This window comes from Leptonotus elevatus, chromosome 17, assembly GCF_054856555.1.
Source record: "Leptonotus elevatus isolate MCC_2025b chromosome 17, RoL_Lele_1.0, whole genome shotgun sequence".
In the NCBI taxonomy this organism is placed as follows: Eukaryota; Metazoa; Chordata; class Actinopteri; order Syngnathiformes; family Syngnathidae; genus Leptonotus; species Leptonotus elevatus.
In genome coordinates this window covers 7,740,757-7,762,426 of record NC_141255.1, presented here as the reverse complement: position 1 = coordinate 7,762,426, position 21,670 = coordinate 7,740,757, and the positions used below count along the sequence as shown (strand labels likewise).

The 21,670-nt window shown below is 45.5% G+C and overlaps 2 protein-coding genes across 2 annotated transcripts; both read left to right on the top strand.

Annotated features, from left to right (window-relative positions):
* The first annotated feature begins 1,928 nt into the window (after positions 1-1,928).
* Positions 1,929-13,743, top strand: polr2a (RNA polymerase II subunit A). Its single transcript, XM_086059825.1, has 28 exons — positions 1,929-2,276; positions 2,879-3,011; positions 3,084-3,220; positions 3,321-3,494; positions 3,600-3,881; positions 4,080-4,241; positions 4,336-4,556; positions 4,633-4,765; positions 4,851-4,975; positions 5,095-5,305; positions 5,384-5,593; positions 5,671-5,839; positions 5,910-6,004; positions 6,087-6,290; positions 6,366-6,588; positions 7,377-7,560; positions 7,639-7,810; positions 7,896-8,001; positions 8,113-8,318; positions 8,392-8,655; positions 9,322-9,529; positions 9,607-9,707; positions 9,779-10,066; positions 10,175-10,378; positions 10,521-10,707; positions 10,781-10,894; positions 10,986-11,135; positions 11,210-13,743. The coding sequence occupies exons 1-28, from the start codon at positions 2,190-2,192 to the stop codon at positions 12,358-12,360; spliced, it is 5,901 nt and encodes a 1,966-aa protein (XP_085915951.1). The 5' UTR covers positions 1,929-2,189; the 3' UTR covers positions 12,361-13,743.
* A 1,042-nt stretch (positions 13,744-14,785) lies between these two features.
* capgb (capping protein (actin filament), gelsolin-like b) lies at positions 14,786-21,622 on the top strand. The gene is made up of 9 exons (XM_086058416.1): positions 14,786-14,902; positions 17,949-18,142; positions 18,226-18,380; positions 18,927-19,088; positions 19,601-19,750; positions 19,849-19,935; positions 20,015-20,147; positions 20,294-20,385; positions 21,369-21,622. The coding sequence occupies exons 2-9, from the start codon at positions 17,950-17,952 to the stop codon at positions 21,432-21,434; spliced, it is 1,038 nt and encodes a 345-aa protein (XP_085914542.1). The 5' UTR covers positions 14,786-14,902; position 17,949; the 3' UTR covers positions 21,435-21,622.
* The last annotated feature ends 48 nt before the right edge of the window (positions 21,623-21,670 follow it).

Sequence of the window (21,670 nt, the reverse complement as noted above, 5' to 3'; positions counted from 1 at the left end):
TTTAGTTACATACTTGGACATGATTTGACTTCGATTTTCTACAGGCTTCTGGACCTACTTGCTTCCCTCTTTGAAGTTGGTATCTTAAAAGTGGAAAATGTGTTAGAACGTATGAGTGACAACTACACTGTAAATAGAAATAAATGAAACATTTATACCTACTTTTGGTCAATCGTGCCTGTAACCTGTAAATTAGTAACAGGCACGTCTTGCTAGAGCAGTGGACAAATATGCAATGAATAACAATAGTCGGTTAGCAAAATGGCTTCTGTATTCGACAACAATTCTGGACTCTTCTAAATACGGGCCCAACAGCGTCTTCGTCACACATTGTTCGTTCGACATAGTCTAAATATACTGTACATGTGAATTACACATTGTGAATTAATGTATTTTAAATACGCAGCATTCTAGCCGGGGCATTAACAACGACGTTATCCCCCGGGCTCCATTTTCCCTTCAGTCTGTCGGCTAACTCCGCCATGTTGTGCCCACAGATAAGCTAAAACTCAGCTCTCGTCGAAATCACCTAAGCCCCTCGGTTAAATAATAACACTACGTCGTCCTTTAAACGTGTTATGACAAGTTTAGTCACTCAAACGCGGCGAGAACACAATGCGAATCCAATCGAAAGAGTAATGACGACAAATGAAACGTGTAGAGTCGCGAAGCTAACGGTGATGAGGAAGACTGAGCTCCGAACGTAACGGTTAAAAAACATTTTCGCAGCAAAAGTGGTTATCAAGAAAAGCCCAAATGGCCTAAAAAGCATTAGAAAATTAGAGGTCCAAGCTAACAATGTAATCGCCTTGAGGCCATCACTCAACAGTATTTGAACTAGTTAGTTCAAATACTTACGATTAACACAATACTTACATGTTATACAAGAATTCCAGTAAGGCGATTAAAAGTTTAAAATGAGAGCATCGGACATTTTGCTGGCCAAGTTAGTTTCTTCACCGTCGAGAACAGTTTTCAAAACGTAGGCCTGCGACCAAGTCAGTCGTTTAAAAAAATAGTTAAAAGGGTAGAAAAACAGTTGAGTGCGGTCTTGAGTGTAATAAACAAAATGATCAACATTTCAACATTAGTTGTCAAAATACAGCGACGTGACAACAAATAGCCAACACCGAAGGCTTCCCCGGATTTTCCTACTCGGCATGCCGCCTGTCCAATGCAGCGTCCGGCCTTCGCAATCAGGCGAGTCCGAGGCTTTCGACAAAGTCCCACGGATTCCAAAGGGTCGATGATGAAAATCCAAAACGTCGACGTTGAGGGAAAAAATTGAAAACAAAGAGTCCAATACACGGTGTTTTGTTGTAACAATACACTGTGATTCGACAATAAGTGTGTGTTTAATCACACTATTTTAACGGGCCTCAACTCTGAGCCTCCTTTCTTAGCGCCCAGGCTCACCCACAGCGAGACGAACCGGGAAACAGACTTTTTTTTAGTTTTGCTTTGAGGGAAGAATCCCACATCGGCTATCCTCGGCAAAAATCGGAAACGGGGTGGGTTTTGTTAAAATTATTATTAGAAGGCATAAATCTTTAACGTGATTGGACAATCATTTCTTCCTACTTCACATTAACGAAAAAATGCACCAATCGGGAGAAGCGCATTTACCATTCGCACATTCCAACGTTTGCCATACGTAGGGCTGCGTAATCGGTTGTGAGTTGGCCAATAAAAAGAGATTTTGAGCATACCAACGCCCGCCTTTTGTTGTGATTGGCTGGGAAACTAACCGTGCGTGTTCATTGGCTCTACGTAAGACAAAATAATTTATTCATACAAGTCACTTGTGCGACCAATGAACGTTCTCTTACAGCTAGGAATGTCCCACCCACCGGAGTGTCAGACCCTGCTTTCTTGACTGTGGAACCCCGTAGCAGGCACACAGTCTATATAACGACTCGTTGGGCGTTCTACAGCTCAGAAGCGCTTTGAGCGCACCACCACGTAGATCGGAAAAGGGAAAGGGGGTCGTTAGTCGTCTCCTATCCCGACTAAAAGCACGTTTAAATCGTTTTTAAAAGGCGACTGACAACAGAGGTCCCTGGGATACCGCCACCGGAGACTTTCCGGTCGCCGTTGGTGGCCTGCTCGGGACCGTGGTGAATACTTACAGGCTGTTCCTGCTCACAAAGCGACGTGTCGAGGAAGGACGCGTCTTTTGAATAGACAGGATGCACGGACCGCCCTCCGGCGACAGCGCATGCCCCTTGCGCACGATCAAGAGAGTTCAGTTCGGCATCATCAGCCCTGATGAGCTTGTAGGTCTTCTGTCGGGGGGGACGGGGGAGATTTGTATTTCTGCATTTACAAATCATACACACGACTTCCCTGATTTCGCGACTGATGTTGTAGTTTTGACATTTGTGGCAAAGGCTCGAGTTACAGTGAACAATGCTAGCCGTTAGCCTAGCCTAGCTCGCTGTTTCCAGGCTTGGGCTCGAGCTAACGAGCATGTTCGAGGAAGTTTACAAACTTTAAGCACACCACTTTCAGTCAAAAATATTCACGTGATCTCTTACAATTGTTTATTTTGCCACAAATGATCACAGTACGTGAAATGTTTACTGCTCTTTTTTTCCTTGTCGTCGCGTGGTAATGAATGGAGTAATACCAATACCCATAAATAAAAATACATTGAAAAATTACAGTTATTGCTTATTTTTTCTTGCCCCCAGATTGATGATTGCACCAAGTACATAATGTTTATGCAATAAGTACCAAATTATTAGTTGGAAAAATGCCTGCATGTGACTAAGGTTGCACAATGATGGATGGAGGTTAAGCAATGCTTGTAATTAGCTCCCACGCTTTTATTGACGGCTTATGAAGCTGTGGCGCTGATTCTACATGTCTCTTTTAGAAACGAATGTCGGTAACCGAGGGGGGTATCAAATACCCTGAAACTACAGAAGGTGGTCGTCCGAAACTTGGTGGCCTTATGGACCCGAGACAAGGGGTCATCGAGCGAAGTGGAAAATGTCAGACGTGTGCAGGTACAATATTGTAACTGCGTCGTAACTTTGTGTGTAGGACATTTGTCTGACATTGAATTTGCTCCTTTTCAGGCAACATGACTGAATGCCCGGGACACTTTGGACATATTGAACTGGCAAAGCCTGTGTTCCACGTCGGCTTTATTTCCAAAATAATGAAGGTTATGCGTTGCGTCTGCTTCTTTTGTTCCAAGCTACTAGTGGATTCGGTAAGATGCTTAAACATTGCTTTATGTCACATTCTAATATTACTTAAGTGGGAATCTGTTGTCAATTAAAAAAAACAACAACAACTATGTCTATCTACAGAACAATCCAAAGATCAAAGATATCCTGATCAAATCCAAAGGGCAACCCAGGAAGCGCTTGACGCACGTGTATGAGCTGTGCAAAGGCAAAAATATCTGTGAAGGAGGCGAGGAGATGGACAACAAATTCGGGATGGAGCAGCAGGAGACAGAGGAGGACATTACAAAGGAGAAGGTATGGCAAAGATGGTATAAGTACTGACACGCTGTACATAATAAGTCTATTCATATATATATAAAAAAAAATGCAAATTTCCCTAACAATAACAAAACTATGCAGGGACATGGTGGCTGCGGGCGCTACCAGCCTCGCATCAGACGCTCTGGCCTGGAGCTGTACGCGGAGTGGAAGCACGTGAACGAGGATTCGCAGGAGAAGAAGATCCTGCTGAGCCCCGAACGCGTGCACGAAGTCTTTAAACGCATCTCTGATGAGGAAGACATCATCTTGGGCATGGATCCTAAGTTTGCGCGGCCGGAATGGATGATCGTCACCGTGCTGCCGGTGCCGCCTCTGGCTGTCAGGCCAGCTGTAGTCATGCAGGGCTCCGCTCGTAACCAGGTGAGACTGCACGTAACGCGATAACGCATTTAAAATACTACTAATAAAAATGGGCCACACAAATTCAATTGATTTGTAAACATATTTTTTTTTTACTTTATTGACAATGTCTAGGCAAGTGTATTAATGTTAAACTTAAAATATATTGCACTTAACAGTGAACTGTACTTAATTACCTGATTATGTTCCGTTCTACAGGATGACCTGACCCACAAGTTGGCCGACATTGTCAAAATCAACAATCAGCTGAGGAGAAACGAGCAAAGTGGCGCCGCAGCTCACGTCATCGCAGAGGACGTCAAGTTGCTCCAGTTTCACGTGGCTACCATGGTGGACAACGAACTGCCAGGCCTGCCCAGAGTATGTTTGCGCCTTCATTTGCGTACCTTCCCAAAATCGTCATTGGACCGTACAAATTGTAAACCTTCTCACATTTTTGTCCGACCGCTCTCAGGCAATGCAAAAGTCTGGCCGCCCTCTCAAATCTATCAAACAACGTCTAAAGGGCAAAGAAGGCAGAGTCCGAGGCAACCTGATGGGCAAACGTGTCGATTTCTCAGCGCGAACTGTCATCACCCCGGATCCAAATCTCCAAATTGACCAAGTGGGCGTCCCGCGATCTATTGCTGCCAATATGACTTTCCCGGAAATTGTCACGCCTTTTAACAATGACAGGTACGAGAACATTTTCCAGTTGGACAACATCCAAGTGTGGAAAAATAATTTCTCCTTGTTTTGCACTTTTTGTTAGACTGCAAGAGCTCGTGCGACGAGGCAACAGCCAGTACCCTGGAGCCAAATACATCATCCGCGATAATGGAGACAGAATTGACTTGCGATTTCACCCCAAACCAAGTGACCTTCATTTGCAGATTGGCTACAAGGTGAGATTCAAGTCATCCCTATTTCTTTGAGAAGGGTTAAAAAATATATATTACCGGTGACTGACTGAATGCCTTCTTCTCTTAGGTGGAAAGGCACATGTGTGACGGCGACATCATCATCTTTAACAGACAGCCCACACTGCATAAAATGTCTATGATGGGGCACAGGGTTCGAATTCTGCCTTGGTCCACATTTCGACTCAACCTAAGGTATCAGAGATATTTTCAAATATGTTGACCCATATGCTCTACAGAAACATTTTCATATGATGATGCTTTGCTACACAATTTGTATTAAAAAAAAAGTTGGATTAACTTCCCCCGGCTAGTGTCACCACCCCATATAATGCCGATTTTGACGGGGACGAGATGAACCTCCACCTGCCGCAATCCCTCGAGACAAGAGCCGAGATTCAAGAGCTGGCCATGGTGCCGCGTATGATCGTCACGCCCCAGTCCAACAGGCCCGTCATGGGAATCGTGCAGGACACTCTGACAGCTGTGCGCAAATTCACCAAGAGGGACGTCTTCTTAGAGCGGGTGCGGAGTCGGGGCGCCGGACGAATGTTTCGTTTGAGTTTGACGTTTTAAGATAATCGTGTTCCTCCTCCATCACAGGGCGAAGTCATGAACCTCCTCATGTTCCTCTCCACCTGGGATGGTAAGGTGCCCCAGCCAGCCATCCTCAAGCCCCGCCCGCTGTGGACCGGCAAGCAGATCTTCAGCCTGATCATTCCCGGACACATCAATGTCATCCGCACGCACAGCACCCACCCGGACGAGGAAGACAGCGGCCCTTATAAACACATCTCGCCCGGTGACACCAAGGTATTTGGAGTCCTCATTTGCAAGTCAAAGTGAAAAGCTTTGCAGGAAACCTTACGTTTGAGTGTTTGCCTTTTTAGGTTATCGTGGAAAACGGCGAGTTGATAATGGGCATCCTGTGTAAGAAGTCTCTGGGAACGTCAGCTGGTTCCCTCGTCCACATTTCCTACCTGGAGATGGGACATGACGTCACCCGACTTTTCTACTCCAACATCCAGACCGTGGTCAACAACTGGCTACTCATTGAAGGCAAGGCTGAAAAACGACACAGTTGCAACTTTCAAGGAACGATCAACTAAATAATTTTCTCCCCCCTTAGGTCATTCCATCGGTATTGGTGACTCCATTGCTGATGCCAAGACTTACCTTGACATCCAAAACACGATCAAGAAGGCCAAACAGGATGTGATAGAAGTAAGCACGAAGCATTTCGCAGATGTTATACAACATCTGATCACCTTGAACAAAGGCTAAATTTTTACTATCTGCCTGCCAGGTCATTGAGAAGGCCCACAACAACGAGCTGGAGCCGACCCCTGGCAACACGCTGAGGCAGACCTTTGAGAACCAGGTCAATCGTATCCTCAACGATGCCCGTGACAAAACGGGTTCCTCGGCTCAGAAGTCTCTGTCTGAATACAATAACTTCAAGTCCATGGTGGTGGCCGGGTCCAAGGGCTCAAAGATTAACATCTCGCAGGTAGAGATGACTCCGCCATGACAGGTGAAAGGCTTGAATCCCATCCCAGAAACTCAGTATGATCTGTTCTCTTAGGTTATTGCTGTGGTGGGACAGCAGAACGTGGAGGGCAAACGAATCCCATTTGGCTTCAAACACCGCACACTGCCTCACTTCATCAAAGACGATTACGGCCCAGAGAGCAGAGGCTTCGTAGAGAACTCCTACCTGGCCGGCCTGACGCCGACTGAGTTCTTCTTCCACGCAATGGGAGGCAGAGAGGGTCTTATCGACACAGCCGTCAAAACAGCCGAGACTGGTAAGCCGATAAGAAAAGCCTAGTGGGCCACCAGGCCTATAAAGCACTGTCTTTTTTCTTTTTTTTTGCGGAGATGGAGTAAAAATCCAACATGGCTACTAGCCGAAGAGAGACAGTAGTGAAAAACTTGGAGTGACGTTGCTCACGAAGATGACGTCACGCAAATAGACAAATTTGATTGGCCGGCCTGTTTTCGACCGGTGCCGAATCGCTGTCTAAGGACGCCTGTCCAGACCAACTTTCTTTTTCAAGAAAGTGGGTGTGGCTTGCCAGGCTAGGGAAACCCTGGCTATTTAAAAGTCTTGCGGCCCTAAATTTAATTTGCCTTAAGTTGCAGGAACCCTGTAGATAGAATCGGTTCTTAAAAATGCAGCCCACATGTTTACATATCATTTCATAAAACATGAAAAGCCACAGATTTGGAATACTGTCGTAATCTGATTTATGTTTACGCCACACTTATTTGGTGGAAGTTTCGTAGTGAATGGTCAAAGGACTCCATCTCCATCTTTAAATAAGTTAACACTAATTGAAGGTAGATAAATAAACTGTCTTGCGTATAAATCCATGGTTCATCTGCATTTAATCTAATATTGTTTATAATAACCCAGATTAATGTATTGCTTGTAAACACATTGAAAGAAGACATTGAAAAAATAAAAGCATATTAAATCGAAACTGCTATATTGGGGGCGGGGGGGGGGGCACAATTCTGGATTATTTTTCAGAATCATTCAACCCTATCGGTAACTGTACAGAAACTTAAAATATCTGTGGCGCTCTTCTAGGTTACATCCAGCGACGTCTGATCAAGTCCATGGAGTCTGTGATGGTCAAATACGACGGCACGGTGCGAAATTCCATTAACCAGGTGGTGCAGCTGCGTTATGGCGAGGACGGCCTGGCGGGAGAGAATGTCGAGTTCCAAAATATGGCGACACTCAAACCATCGAACAAAGCCTTTGAAAAGAAGTATGGCTTATATCCATGTGTCCTCCCTGACTTAATTTTACGAGCGGACCGGTCAATGAACTTGTCCCGTCCGTTTAGGTTCAAGTTTGACTGCAGCAACGAGAGATCGCTGAGGCGAACGCTACAAGAGGATGTTGTGAAAGATGTGATGACCAATGCCCACGTGCAAGGCACACTGGAGAGGGAGTTTGAGAAGATGAAGGAGGACAGGGAGAACCTCCGAACTATTTTCCCGACCGGCGACAGTAAGGTGCGCCCCATTCCCGCCGCCACGCTTTCATCCGCTCTCATTGTTTCAGCGACTCACTCGCTGCAATTCCCCTCCTCCCCTACAGGTGGTGTTACCGTGCAACTTGGCGAGAATGATTTGGAACGCTCAGAAGATCTTCCGCATAAACCCCCGGACTCCGACAGACCTCAATCCAATTAGGGTTGTTGAAGGTTTGTCGGAAAATAGTTTCATATTCACGACATGACTGGACTTGCCCAAGATGAAATGACTTAGTTGAAATTTGAAGGTTAAGACTTGAGACTTACTCGAGCCTTCTTCAGGTGTCCACGAGCTGAGTAAGAAGCTGGTCATTGTGAACGGCGAAGACCGGCTAAGCAGGCAGGCCCAGGAGAACGCCACTCTCCTCTTCAACATCCACCTGCGCTCCACACTCTGCTCCAAGCGCATGACGGAGGAGTTCCGTCTCTCCACCGAGGCGTTCGACTGGCTGCTGGGAGAGATCGAGACCAAGTTCAACCATTCTATTGTGAGTTCAGCATTGTGCGGCGGATCCCTTACGAGTCTCGTCGCTCATCACGCGTGCCTTTCTTTCCACCCAGGCCCATCCAGGTGAAATGGTTGGCGCTCTGGCTGCTCAGTCTCTTGGGGAACCAGCCACCCAGATGACCTTGAACACATTCCACTACGCCGGCGTGTCGGCCAAAAACGTGACGCTCGGCGTGCCCCGTCTGAAGGAGTTGATCAACATTTCCAAGAAGCCCAAAACGCCCTCGCTGACGGTGTTCCTGCTGGGCCAGGCCGCCAGGGATGCCGAGAGAGCCAAAGACATCCTCTGTCGCCTGGAGCACACCACACTCAGAAAGGTGAGCAAAAAGTATTTCTCACAGAGTCACCCCAGTGATATCCAACCACTGTTGGATAGATGAAAAAGTTTTTTTTTTTTTTGGTACTTCCGTATTTTATAATTAACTCATTCACTGCTATTGACAGCTATAGATGTCAAAAATTCATTTGAACTATTCCTATTAGTAAAAAGAATAAAATCCACTTTTGCTAACAAGAGTATGAAAACCTAGGAATATTTTTTTGTTGTCAATTTAGAACAGATTAATCGTTAACTAGTGAAGTCATGTCATTAATTACAAAAAATGTTTAATCCCCCGACGAGCCTAATAAAAAAAAAGGGGGGGGGGCATTTAATCGTTATTAATCACATGATAATTTTATATGTTATAAATATACAATAAAAAAAATTCTAGGTTTTCATAAAAAAAATATGAAATGGAAAAAAAATGTTAGACTAATAGAAATACTTTTTTTACATCTATAGTCGTCAATGGCAGTGAATGAGTTAATCAGTTATCCAAAGTTTATTCTACCAAATATCAGAATCTGCATTGGCCTTAAAAAATAATAAATCCTTATCTGTTGGGCCGTATTTTTTTTCTCTCTCCATTATTCCCAATTTAGTGTCTGCAGAACTGACCCTCCATAAATAATAATAAATAATAAATAACATGTTGTTTCAGGTGACCGCCAATACTGCCATCTACTACGACCCCAATCCCCAAAACACGGTGGTGGCCGAGGACCAGGAGTGGGTGAACGTCTACTACGAGATGCCAGATTTTGACGTGACGCGCATTTCCCCGTGGCTGCTGCGCATTGAGCTGGACCGCAAGCACATGACCGATCGCAAGTTGACCATGGAGCAGATCGCGGAGAAGATCAACGCAGGTGCGGGCTGCGCATTCAGCAGCGACGTTTAGACAAAGGCGGCATGCTTTTAACACCCGCCGCTCACGCTCCCAAAGGTTTCGGAGACGACCTGAACTGCATCTTCAATGACGACAACGCAGAGAAGCTGGTTTTGCGAATCCGAATCATGAAGAGCGACGAGAACAAGTTCCAAGAGGTGAGCAATAATCTCCTGAACAGACGTACTCTCAAGTCGCAGTATTAACCTCAAATGACTTTCTTGGCCAGGACGAGGAAGTCGTGGACAAAATGGACGACGACGTTTTCCTGAGGTGCATCGAGTCCAACATGCTGACGGACATGACGCTTCAAGGCATCGAGCAGATCAGCAAGGTGTACATGCACCTGCCCCAGACGGACAACAAGAAGAAGATCATCATCACCGAGGACGGCGAGTTCAAGGCGCTGCAGGAGTGGATCCTCGAGACGGACGGCGTCAGCCTCATGAGGGTCCTGAGCGAGAAGGACGTCGATCCAGTCAGGACCACGTCCAACGACATTGTGGAGATCTTCACGGTGGGGCCCGAGCAATCAATCAATCAAATTCAAATCGACATTGCAGTGTAGTAGAATGCAAAAACGCCGCAATCTGTAACGACGAAAACATGTCCCGCTCTAATGCAGGTGCTTGGAATCGAAGCTGTGCGAAAGGCGCTGGAGAGGGAGTTGTACCACGTCATCTCCTTCGACGGCTCCTACGTCAACTACCGTCACTTGGCCCTGCTGTGCGACACCATGACATGCCGCGGTCACTTGATGGCCATCACTCGTCACGGCATCAACCGGCAGGACACGGGGCCGCTCATGAAGTGTTCCTTCGAGGAGACGGTGAGAGGGCGGCTTGGTTTTTCATGAAAACTAAACTCACTTGTCGAAATCCCCCACTGAAATGAATGGCGGGCGACCAGGGGTCGAAATCCCCCCCATAAAGAATTGAAGTTGAACTCCCGTCCTCCCCTTCTTCGTCCAGGTGGATGTGTTGATGGAGGCGTCGTCTCACGGAGAAAGCGATCCGATGAAGGGCGTGTCTGAGAACATCATGCTCGGCCAACTGGCTCCTGCCGGAACAGGCTGCTTTGACCTGCTTCTGGATGCGGAAAAGTGCAAGCACGGCATGGAGATCCCAACGAACATACCCGGCATCAGCGTCGCCGGACGTAAGTGGAGAGGCGCTCGGGAGGATTTCATTGGTTTTGGCATACATTTCTGACTGCCCTGTTTTACTTTTAGCCACTGGAATGTTTTTTGGCTCTGTGCCGAGTCCCATGAGTGGCCGCTCCCCTGCCATGACCCCTTGGAACACTGGAGCGACACCGGCCCATGGCGCCTGGTCTCCCAGTATTGGTGAGCGGACGCTTCCACCACATGTATTTTTCAACATGCGCATTTGTTAGCACCAGTTTCTATATCTTGTGACCTTCCATTTGTCCTCCAGGAAGCGGCATGACCCCTGGGGCAGCAGGATTCTCCCCGAGTGCAGCGTCAGACGCCAGTGGCTTCTCTCCGGGTTATTCCCCGGCTTGGTCGCCCACTCCTGGCTCACCTGGATCTCCCGGACCTGCCAGCCCGTACATCCCATCTCCGGGTTAGTGGAACTTTAAAGTTAGCGCTGTGATGAGCTCAGGATTGCATTATGGTAAATGTACGTTTCCTTTCCAGGCGGCGCCATGTCACCCAACTATTCGCCCACGTCACCCGCCTACGAGCCCCGCTCCCCTGGTGGCTACACCCCGCAGAGCCCAGGCTACTCGCCAACATCGCCTTCCTATTCCCCGACGTCGCCCTCTTATTCCCCCACCAGCCCCAATTACAGCCCGACATCTCCCTCCTACTCTCCCACGTCTCCTAGCTACTCCCCTACGTCTCCCTCATACTCCCCCACGTCGCCTTCGTACTCCCCGACGTCCCCCTCCTATTCCCCCACCTCGCCATCTTACTCCCCAACATCTCCCTCCTACTCGCCGACGTCGCCCAGCTACAGTCCCACTTCACCCAGCTACAGCCCGACGTCGCCAAGCTACTCCCCCACCTCCCCTTCTTACTCGCCCACTTCCCCTTCTTACTCGCCCACCTCCCCGTCATACTCCCCCACCTCACCGTCTTACTCCCCCACCTCTCCCTCCTATTCGCCGACAAGCCCGAGCTACAGCCCCACGTCGCCCAACTACACGCCCACCTCGCCCAGCTACTCCCCGACGTCCCCCTCCTACTCTCCCACGTCCCCCTCCTACTCCCCGACCTCACCCAACTACACACCGACCAGCCCCAACTACTCCCCCACCTCCCCCTCGTACTCTCCAACTTCACCATCCTACTCGCCCTCCAGCCCGCGTTACACCCCGCAGTCCCCCACCTATACGCCCAGCTCCCCCTCATACAGCCCCAGCTCCCCCTCCTACTCGCCCACCTCACCTAAATACACCCCGACCTCCCCCTCGTACAGTCCCAGCTCGCCAGAGTACACCCCCACCTCGCCCAAGTACTCCCCAACGTCACCCAAGTACTCCCCCACCTCGCCCAAGTACTCCCCAACATCCCCTACTTATTCTCCAACGACACCCAAATACAGCCCCACCTCGCCCACTTACTCCCCCACCTCCCCAACTTACACGCCCACCAGCCCCAAATACTCCCCCACCTCGCCGACATACTCGCCGACTTCGCCCAAGTACTCGCCAACGTCGCCCACGTACTCGCCAACTAGCCCCAAAGGCTCCACCTACAGCCCCACCTCGCCCGGATACAGCCCCACCTCGCCCACCTACAGCCCGGCCATCAGCCCCGACGACAGCGACGAGGAGAATAACTGAGGGGCTGCGGCGAGGAAGGGGCTGAGGGCGAACGGCGCCTTGGAAGCCCATCGCCACCTTTTTGACCATCTGACCAGTGTGTCCTATGTTCGCTTCCCCAAATAAGTTAAAGCTATCATTTGAAAGACAAACTGCTTTGCCTGAAAGGCGGGGGGGAAAGGCTGCCTTTTTCAGTTTTATAAATGTTCCCCCACCAGGCAAAATCCAAAGGCTGACAAGGAAAGGAAAACAAAGCTGGTTCATTTTTTTCCCCTTTTAACTTTATAGTTCACTTCTTTCGGCCTCTGAAATGTTGGGCGTAAAGCTATTCTGAAAAGGCAAACGTTTTGCCAAAAGCTTTTTCAGAACAAGGATTGTAATTTGCTCTGGCGATTAAAGGGAGGAACGGTTCCCCTTAAATCACTTCCCGCCCGTTCTTTTTTTTTTTTTTTTTTTTTATGGCATAGTTGGCACGATGTGTCCTCCCTGCTTTGTCCTCTGCACCCCAAAGACTGAATGATGTCTTAACCAGCCACCAGCACCCTCCCACAACTTCTGGCATCTTGAAGGCAAAAAAAAGACAATGTTATTCCTTTAGGGCTAGGGAATTATTTTTTTGTCTTTAATTTTGACGTTATGAAGAAATGGGCGGTGCTTTGGGCATCATTTGCATGTGGGGTAATACATGTTAATCCAACTGTTCGGTTGAAATATTTCCAGTTCAAATTATTTTGACTATTCCATGTATTTAAGAAAGAAGGTTGAAACTACTATTCCGTGTGAATATGATTCTTGTTTGTGTGTTTTTTTTGTTTTTTTTTGCTCATTTGCTATTGGTTACTAAAGTTCATATGGATTAAGAAATGTTCTCCTTATGTCTCAAATTGTGACCCTACATGGTCAACATAGGTTCTCTTCTCATGTTTGTTTTGATTAACCAGCCACAAGATAGTTGGCTTCAATATGACTGTTTTTCCAGATATTGTCTAGTTCATTTAAAATGGTTGACTTGCTTACCTTTTCCGGTCTTCATCCAATGTTATTTTTCTTAGCTGTGTCTGCAGGAGTCATTGTGGATTCTGTCTGTTGTGACAGGGAGTCCTATGTAGGAATAAATGTAACCGGCAAACAATGTTGCTTCTCCCCGCAAAAAAATGGATGACAAGTGTTGTTGTTTTTTTTTTTTTGCACTTGGTAAACTTATGTCCACTACACTTGCCTTGTCAGGCACAGTTTGGGCTGTTCAGAAACATTAGCTTGTACGAATGAGCGTCCAAGGGCAGGACAGGGTTTCATGCAGAGGAATGAAGGAAGTAAATGTGCCGATGTATAAAAATTATTTCACAATCTCATTGTGTTCTCTGTTGTTTTTGACTTGGGAAAAATAAAAAGTTTTACAACTAATGTGTGTGGTTTTTTTTTTTTTTGCTTTTGTCTCAGCTGTTTGATGTGTACATTTCAAAGTATTTGCACTGAAATACTTTATAACAAGTTTGTACCATAGTTAAGTTTTGCAACTGGCTACATTTTGTGATTTCTATTCACCTTTACTTTTAAAATTACAATAGTGATTATATTACTAGATTAAATTTGCAATTACAAACAAGAAAAACTAACCACCGAATATTACATTGAAAACTTTGGCATTGGCTCACAAGAACGCACAACTGTATGTTGCACCTGCACATGACACAAGAGGACGCTGTTTCCTTGCCTATAAAGAAATTGCCGCGAGTGGAAATCTCCCCCCGCCCCCAAATTCTTTGACAAATTGAAATCTACAACCACAACATAGCACACAAAAGCAAAATTGTTAACATATATAAGACAGTAGACCGAACACACAACAAATCTCAATAGCAAGGATAAAAGAAAAAATAATTTTTAAAAAAATCAACAAATTGCACATCCCTTCTCATGTAATAAACTTAAACCTATGGAAATATCGAAACAATTGCCACTGTACTTTATGGCCAAACAGTGCGCTCATAAGGTGTATGTGACTTTTTATTTTATTTTACATCCACTGTACATTAAAATAATATAAATCAAAACGATGGTCGCTTGAGAATAAAACAGTACGCATATCAGTTATTTAAGCACCATCTTGCATGTCTGAACACGTTCTAGGGTGAGTCATTCAAAGGCTAACCTCAGTACCTGCGCAGGTATTCCTAGTGAGATCGTGTTACTGCAGCTCTTTCACTGTAGTAGTCACAGTGATATAACTCTTTATCATTATTTATCAGAGTTTGAAGTGTCAAATGCCATATCGTGAGTCATTGAGTGACTTAAAACAGTCACCATTTGCTCAAATGGAATCTGATTAAATCTCTGTGATTCCGTCAAAAAGTCAAAACAAACCACCCGCCCCCATATCTCCATTCAATCGCATTGGTCTTGTGTTCGAGACAGGGGGGCTGGGCTGACACAGGAAGGAAATATGTGGTCTATGAGTGAGTCAGTGTGTGTGTGTGAGAGAAAGAATTTGTGTGTTTGGGGCGAGACAACTCTTTTCTCCACTCCTTGCCTGTTTGGTCCCGCACTTACTTTCCTGCCTAAGGTAAGTCTTCAACCTTACTCGTCAAAATACTTTCCTTCTTTGGCCTTCGTTTTCTTTTTTGCTAATCAAATACTTCAGTCCAATTCAGTGTTGTTGAAAAGGTTCTTTTACTGCACTTATCCTCCGCATCGAGTGGCAAGTAACTGCGGCCTTGTTTTTTTTGGGCTGCACCCATCACACTTCCTGACAGTGAATGGGGAAGCTGCTCACTACTGCAGTGATTTCCAACAATACATTTTTTTAATCCCCTTTTTCCTTTCATTGTAAAAAAAATAATAATAATACTATTTACCACAAATAATGTGTCTTTGTTTATCTACATCAGTGATGTATTGTGACTGAGCAAGAGCAATAAATAACACAAGTATTGTACAGTGCAAGAGAGAACTAACAAAATTAACTTACTGTATCATGTCACGATAATCATGCCCAAAGATAGGGCATTATAAATTAAATTACAGCGGCCACTTTCTGACGATATTCAAAAGCTTCTTCTGAAATACTTCCTGTTTTGTTCTTCTTCTTTCAAATTTACACCGCCTCAAACTAAATACGTGTGCCGCCAACTAGTGGTAGAAAGCGTTAAGCCAAAATAGTTATTAGCTGTACCAAAGAAGAAGAAAAAAAGAGAACAAGATCAGCAATATTTCATTCCCTCGCCCAATTAAGAATAAAAGGAATTAGATTGATAAGCGGTATTGATAACTCTTACATTCACACCACATGGTGAACGTAATATGTAGTGTATAATTATATTCTGTACCAACAAAAATGTGTGGAAGATGAAGCACTCTGAATACTTTCTGTGCGCACTTTATGCACTGAAATTTAGGAAACACTAGTTAACTTAATAGTGAGTCTCACAGTAGACACGAGGGCTCTGTCCCTAAAGTGCCTGTATCGAGGAACCCGACTCTACCACAACTCCATCCTCCCCCCGCTTCCACCCCAGGTAGGCTTTCACCGCACCGACTTCAGTTACCTCTTACTCACTGTAAAAAAAAAAAAACAACAACCCAGAACTGCTGAGCACAAACTCTTCGCCGGAACCCCTTGATCCGACTCTCCAGAACCCGTTCAGGATGGAGCTTGTGTCGGACACCATGGCACCAGGCCACATCATCCAGTTGAGTGCATCTTGCTCTTCTGCGAGGGTTAAATGGTGTCTTCTGTTATTTTGAGGGGGGGGGGGGGGGCGTTTTGTGTTCAAATTGTGATATCGTCATGGTGGATCCGTGCCCTTTGGTGTCTGCACTCACAACAAGGCGAATTGTCACTCGCGCGGTCCTTGTTTATCTCTTACGGCTGCACCTTGGCGCCTCTGTTGCGGTGAAACACAAACTGCTGATTTCCATTCTAACTTTGGTGTTATATATACTCCACCCTTGTTGTCTTGATATTTATTCAGCCCTCCGCAGCAACACGATAAGCAACTATATCACCCAGCTCGAGCGTCTTCATTATCTTGCTGTGCCACATAAGCAGAGGTTATGAAACATCGTTGGCTCCGGTGTTTCCCAACCTTTATTGAGTCAAGGCCCGTATTTTACATCCCAAGGCACGAACACCAAACCAAAATATTACACATACTTTTTCTAAAACTATTTAAAGATTATATAAGATATCTTCTTCCCTTTAAAACATCATCCAAAGAGGAAGTATGCTGCAAAAGGAAAGTCAAGATCTGATTGTGACCGTGTAGAAACTTGGTAAAGATTGTATGCTTTCACTTCTCCTTACAGCGGTCTAGCGAAGTAAACTTTTTTTTTTTCTTCTGAGAGAGCTCAGTATTGTTCATTCGGCATCTCTCTTACACCCCCCCTCCCCCTTTTTTATGTGCGGGTGTGTGTGCATATTCGTGCGTGTGAGTGTGTGCTCATTAATTTACCTAAAAGCTATTAAAAATCCCATACCGTTCACCTAAACCGACTACTTCAGAATCCCGCTAGAGTCGTGAAGTTGTCAGGAGACCCGAGGAAGGATCAAAGAAAAGAAAGAAAAGTGAAATCCAGCACTGACCAGACATCACCTACTACCCACCGGGTTACCAACGAGAATCTTTCACCAACCCCAGAAACATCTAAATTCTAACCAATTAGGGAGACCTCAAGAGACCAAAGGACCCCCCGACCCCACCCACACCCGCCACCCACCACAACCCAGCCCCCGCCGCCCCCAGGCCCCCATAACCCCCAGACACCCCCCACCCAGCCACCCGTACCCCCTCCACCAAGCCCCTACCCTCCGACCCCAACCCCACCAGCCCCCCAAACCCCGGGGATCCCCCGTATACAGGCATCGGTGCCGGAGAGGGGTCAGACAGCGGAGCGGCGAGGGCACCCACTGGGGGCAGAAGAGAAGATGGGAGCACCGGGAGACGGGCGGCACCCCCGAACCCCAGGCCCGGCAGGGAAAGGTCCCGGTCGTCACGCCAGCGTACCTAGTGAAGGCTAACCCTGTTACTAAGTTTGCCGACCGGCGAACTCTACCCCTACACCGTGGATGTGACCCCACCCAGTGTATATACAAGTGTTTGTGTGTGGTGCATTAAAATTGGGAGCAAGAAATATGGAGCAGAGGGAAATGATATCCCCCCCGCTCTGATCCGAAGTATCCTTGACATATTTATAAAACCTCTTTCATTCCGAACCTTGATGGTTCTTGTCTTACGCTTAGGGCAACACGGTTTAATAAGGGATAGCACGTCTACCTCCAAACACCGAAAAACACACATAATGGCCAGGGCAACGACATGGCAAAAAAAAAAAAAAAAACATAGGGGCCGCAGTAACGTTAAGTTTTGATGTCAAACAAGGGACCGCAAAATATCATCCTGCGGGCTGCAAATGGCCCCCAGGCCACGGGTTTGAAACCCCCGCTCTAATATCTATGGTTGTGAATGTGAGTGTCATTACGACCAACCCAAACCCAGCTGGGATATGATCCTGTTCTCTCCCACACAACCCTAATGAGGACAAGCACTGGATATGGATGTCTTATGTTTGATAAATGACATCGCCACTCACCTCTTTATCTGTTTGTGCAGCATGCTCCCCTTACAGGCCGCAGCAGGTCAGTTCGGTCCCGAGGTCCGGGCGCCGGGTCTGCGCGTGTGGCGGGTGGAGAAGATGAAGGCGGTCCCACTGGCTCCCTCCGACGCGGGGGTGTTCTACAACGGCGACTCCTACTTGGTGCTCGAGAACCGCGGCGAACTGGGAGCCGACCTCCACATGTGGATAGGTGAGACGAATTGATACTCGTCGGATCCCAATGAGGAGATTATTTCTAATGTTGTGCGTGGTTTACCTTAAAACAAAATTCAGGTGAAAAGTCATCACGCGACGAGCAGGTGGCATGCGCCATGCTGGCCATCCAACTCGACAACTTTCTAGGCGGAGACCCCATTCAGCACAGGCAGGCCCAGGGCTACGAGTCCTCCGAGTTCATGGCGCTTTTCCCAAGAGGTGTCAGCTACAAGGTCTGCCCTTCAGCACCGCACCAGTCACTACTTAGAAAATTAATTCACACGTGTCTGTTTAAAAAAAAAAATAATAATAATAATATAAAATCAACTTCGATCAGATATTTTGTTTGTCAAACTTTACATTTTGTTCTTTACTACAATCCTGTTAAAGGTACTCAGATACTGAAAACTACATTTCAATTGCTGAATAAAATCTTTACAATTGAGTGAAGACAGAAAGTGAATTGAATTCTATCCTTGCGCAATAGCGAGGTTGAAAGTCAATGCGCTGAAGTTAGAATTTCACATGCTAGTTGTGTTAGCTGCTATGCTAACAGGTCATGAACAAAACGTAGCTAAATAATTCAAATGAACAACTTTGATATTGATAATGTGAGTAGCAAAACTGTCGGTTTGAGTGATAGTTAGTTCAGACAAAATGTGAAAAAGAAAAAAAAAACACAAGCGATGACTTTACACGTGGTCAGAGCACTTAGCTTGAGCAAACGTAATAACTAAGATAAAAAAATAAAAAAGCATAACAATATGAAAACTCCACAGGACGGAGGGGTGGAGTCGGGGTTCAGGAGGCCCCGGGGCTCGGGGACGGTGGTGCAGCGCTTGTACCAGATTAAAGGGAAACGCAACATCCGCGCGAAGGAGGTGGAGTTGTCCTGGAATAGCTTCAACAAGGGCGACTGCTTCATCCTGGATCTTGGAGAGGTGATGACCACAAGGGGCACAAGTACCCGCACTTGTACGGGAAAGGACTGTTAATTTACAAGTAGGCCTACTGATTCAACTCAGGTACATAAACTGTAAATACAAGAGCCTTTTCACTGTCAATTATGCACAAACAATACTGTATTAATCATTTAGCTACAAGCTAGCTAGCTAGCGTTGGCCCGGATTTCTATTCTTTCAAAAGTGTTCGTACAGCTACGCTAATGTCGCAAAGTGAATAACAAAAAAAAAAATCCTTATTTGGATAACGATGATAATGCCACTGAATGAATACAAAAACATCTGAAAAGTTCAAAGAAAACCATACTGCAATGAGAAAAGTCATGTACTTAACAATAAACGTTAAATTCATAAGAACTGACAAACGCGGTTGATGTCATCTGTTTCTGTTCACGTCTTTTCAACATCGTCATCCATGGAAATAAAATAACTATTTTGTCAGGACTACAAAGTGTTCAATTGCAAAGTAGCCTACCCGTCTCCACCTGCAGGTCATCGTGTCCTGGACTGGTTCGCAGGCCAACGTCTTTGAGAAACAGAAGGTGCGGGAGATTGCCTCGCTGATTCGGGACGCGGACAGACACGGGAAAGCTCGCATCGTGGACTCCAGTGAGGGGGAAGAGCCTGCCGAAATGGTTAAGGTAAATCCAGGGGAAATGGACAATTTGCCAATCTGTCTGTGAAGTATTGGATGGCAAATGAGAGGGCAAGTCCAGAAGTTGGATGTTTTTGTGAACAGGTTTTAGGAACCAAACCAGAGCTGGCTGAAAGCACACCAGAGGAGGACAGCAAGGCAGACGCCTCCAACGCAGCCTTCCTCTACAAGGTCAACAGCAGGATGCTCTTATTTTGGGGTGGACATTTCAAAACGCCACCATCGCCGCTGTACTTTTCTTTTATGATAGGTATCCGACGCGACCGGCTCCATGTCGCTGACCAAAATGGAGGGTAAGAGCCCATTTGCCAAGGAGGCGCTGCTTCGTGACGATTGCTTCATTCTGGACAACGGCGCCAATGGGAAGATTTTCGTCTGGAAAGGTAACCACTTGGAAGAAGAGCAGCATGCGCAAATGTTTTCGGACCCCCCCCCCCCTTTTTTTTAGCCCTTTGTGTCACAAGGAGGTCATCATATTTAATATACCGTGTGAATAAAAAGATATAATAAATAACAAAATATCTTACAGGAGTCGGGGCCAACGCCAAGGAGAAGCAGGTGGCTCTGCAGATGGCGGACAAGTTCATCGAGCAAATGAACTACCCTAGGATGAAAACACAGGTGCGCGACACAAATTTCCCGCCAGCTCCTGTTGTGTTCATGTTTTCATTGTGGGTGACGTCCTTATCACCCGCTGCTGCAGTTTCCTTCTTCTTCTTTTTTTTTTATGATCACTTAAGCACAGAGTTGGCAAAAAGTACACTCAGTTAAATTGAAGTACAGCTAAAAGACTGGTGGAGAAAGGAAAGTACTGAATCAACTCCTGGAGTCAATATTAAATAATAATAATAATTATAATAATAGACTATAAAATGTACTTAAGTATAAAAGTATTTTTCTAATCCAATTATAAAATATATTTTTTTTATTGTTATGAGGGGTTGGGGGGAAAAAATGGTAGCTAAAAGAACAAGTTGTAATGTTACGAAAAAAAATTGTCATATTGCAGGGTTGTACATTACTAATGGTCAACCGAACCGGGTCAGTACAAATGTCAAATAAATATGATGACAACACATTCTTGCCATTTTAATATTTACTATTTTGAGTTTTATCAATCGTCATGATATGAGAAAAAGTCTTAATCCTACGAGAGAACAAGTTGTAATGTTCTCAAATGTTTTCATTACGAGAAAAAGGTCGTAATGTTATCAGAAAATGTATTGTTACTACGAAAGGTTGTGATGTTTTTTTTTTTTTTTTTTACTATAAAATGTCGTAACGTTAGAAAAAGTTGGCGATAAGGAAATGTCCTAATGTTACAAGAAAGAATAATGTTAACAGAAAAAGTCATGTTGGTGCTGGGAAAGGTAAGGTTATGAGAAAAAGTTGTATATTTACAAAGAAAAGTAGTAATGTTATGATTTTTTTTTTTTAACGTTTAAAGGGGGAAAAAAACGTGAGCTTACACAGAAAGTTGTAAAGCTATGAGCAAAGATCGTAACAATACAAGAAAACATTTAAAAGTTGGAGTGAAAGTAACTAAAAAAACAAAAAATGCTGAATTTATAACTGAAAAAAGCTCTCTGTTGCTTTTGCTTCAGGTGGAGATCTTGCCACAGGGGAAGGAGACCGTCATGTTCAAGCAGTTTTTCAAGAGCTGGAACTAATGAAAGGTGGAGGGGGGGGGTTGAATGTCTTACAAAAAAACCATCAACATTTTTTTATGCATTGACTGAAATGTACAGAATACAATATGTAAGGTACTGACGTGACCATATGTCGGTTTATGATGTCACTTTTATAAATGGAATAGGTTTCGTCTGTTGATGAAATAATAAAAAGTACAAAGAGAAAATACGTTTTTATTTCATGTATTATTCTACACACGAACACACACACGTAC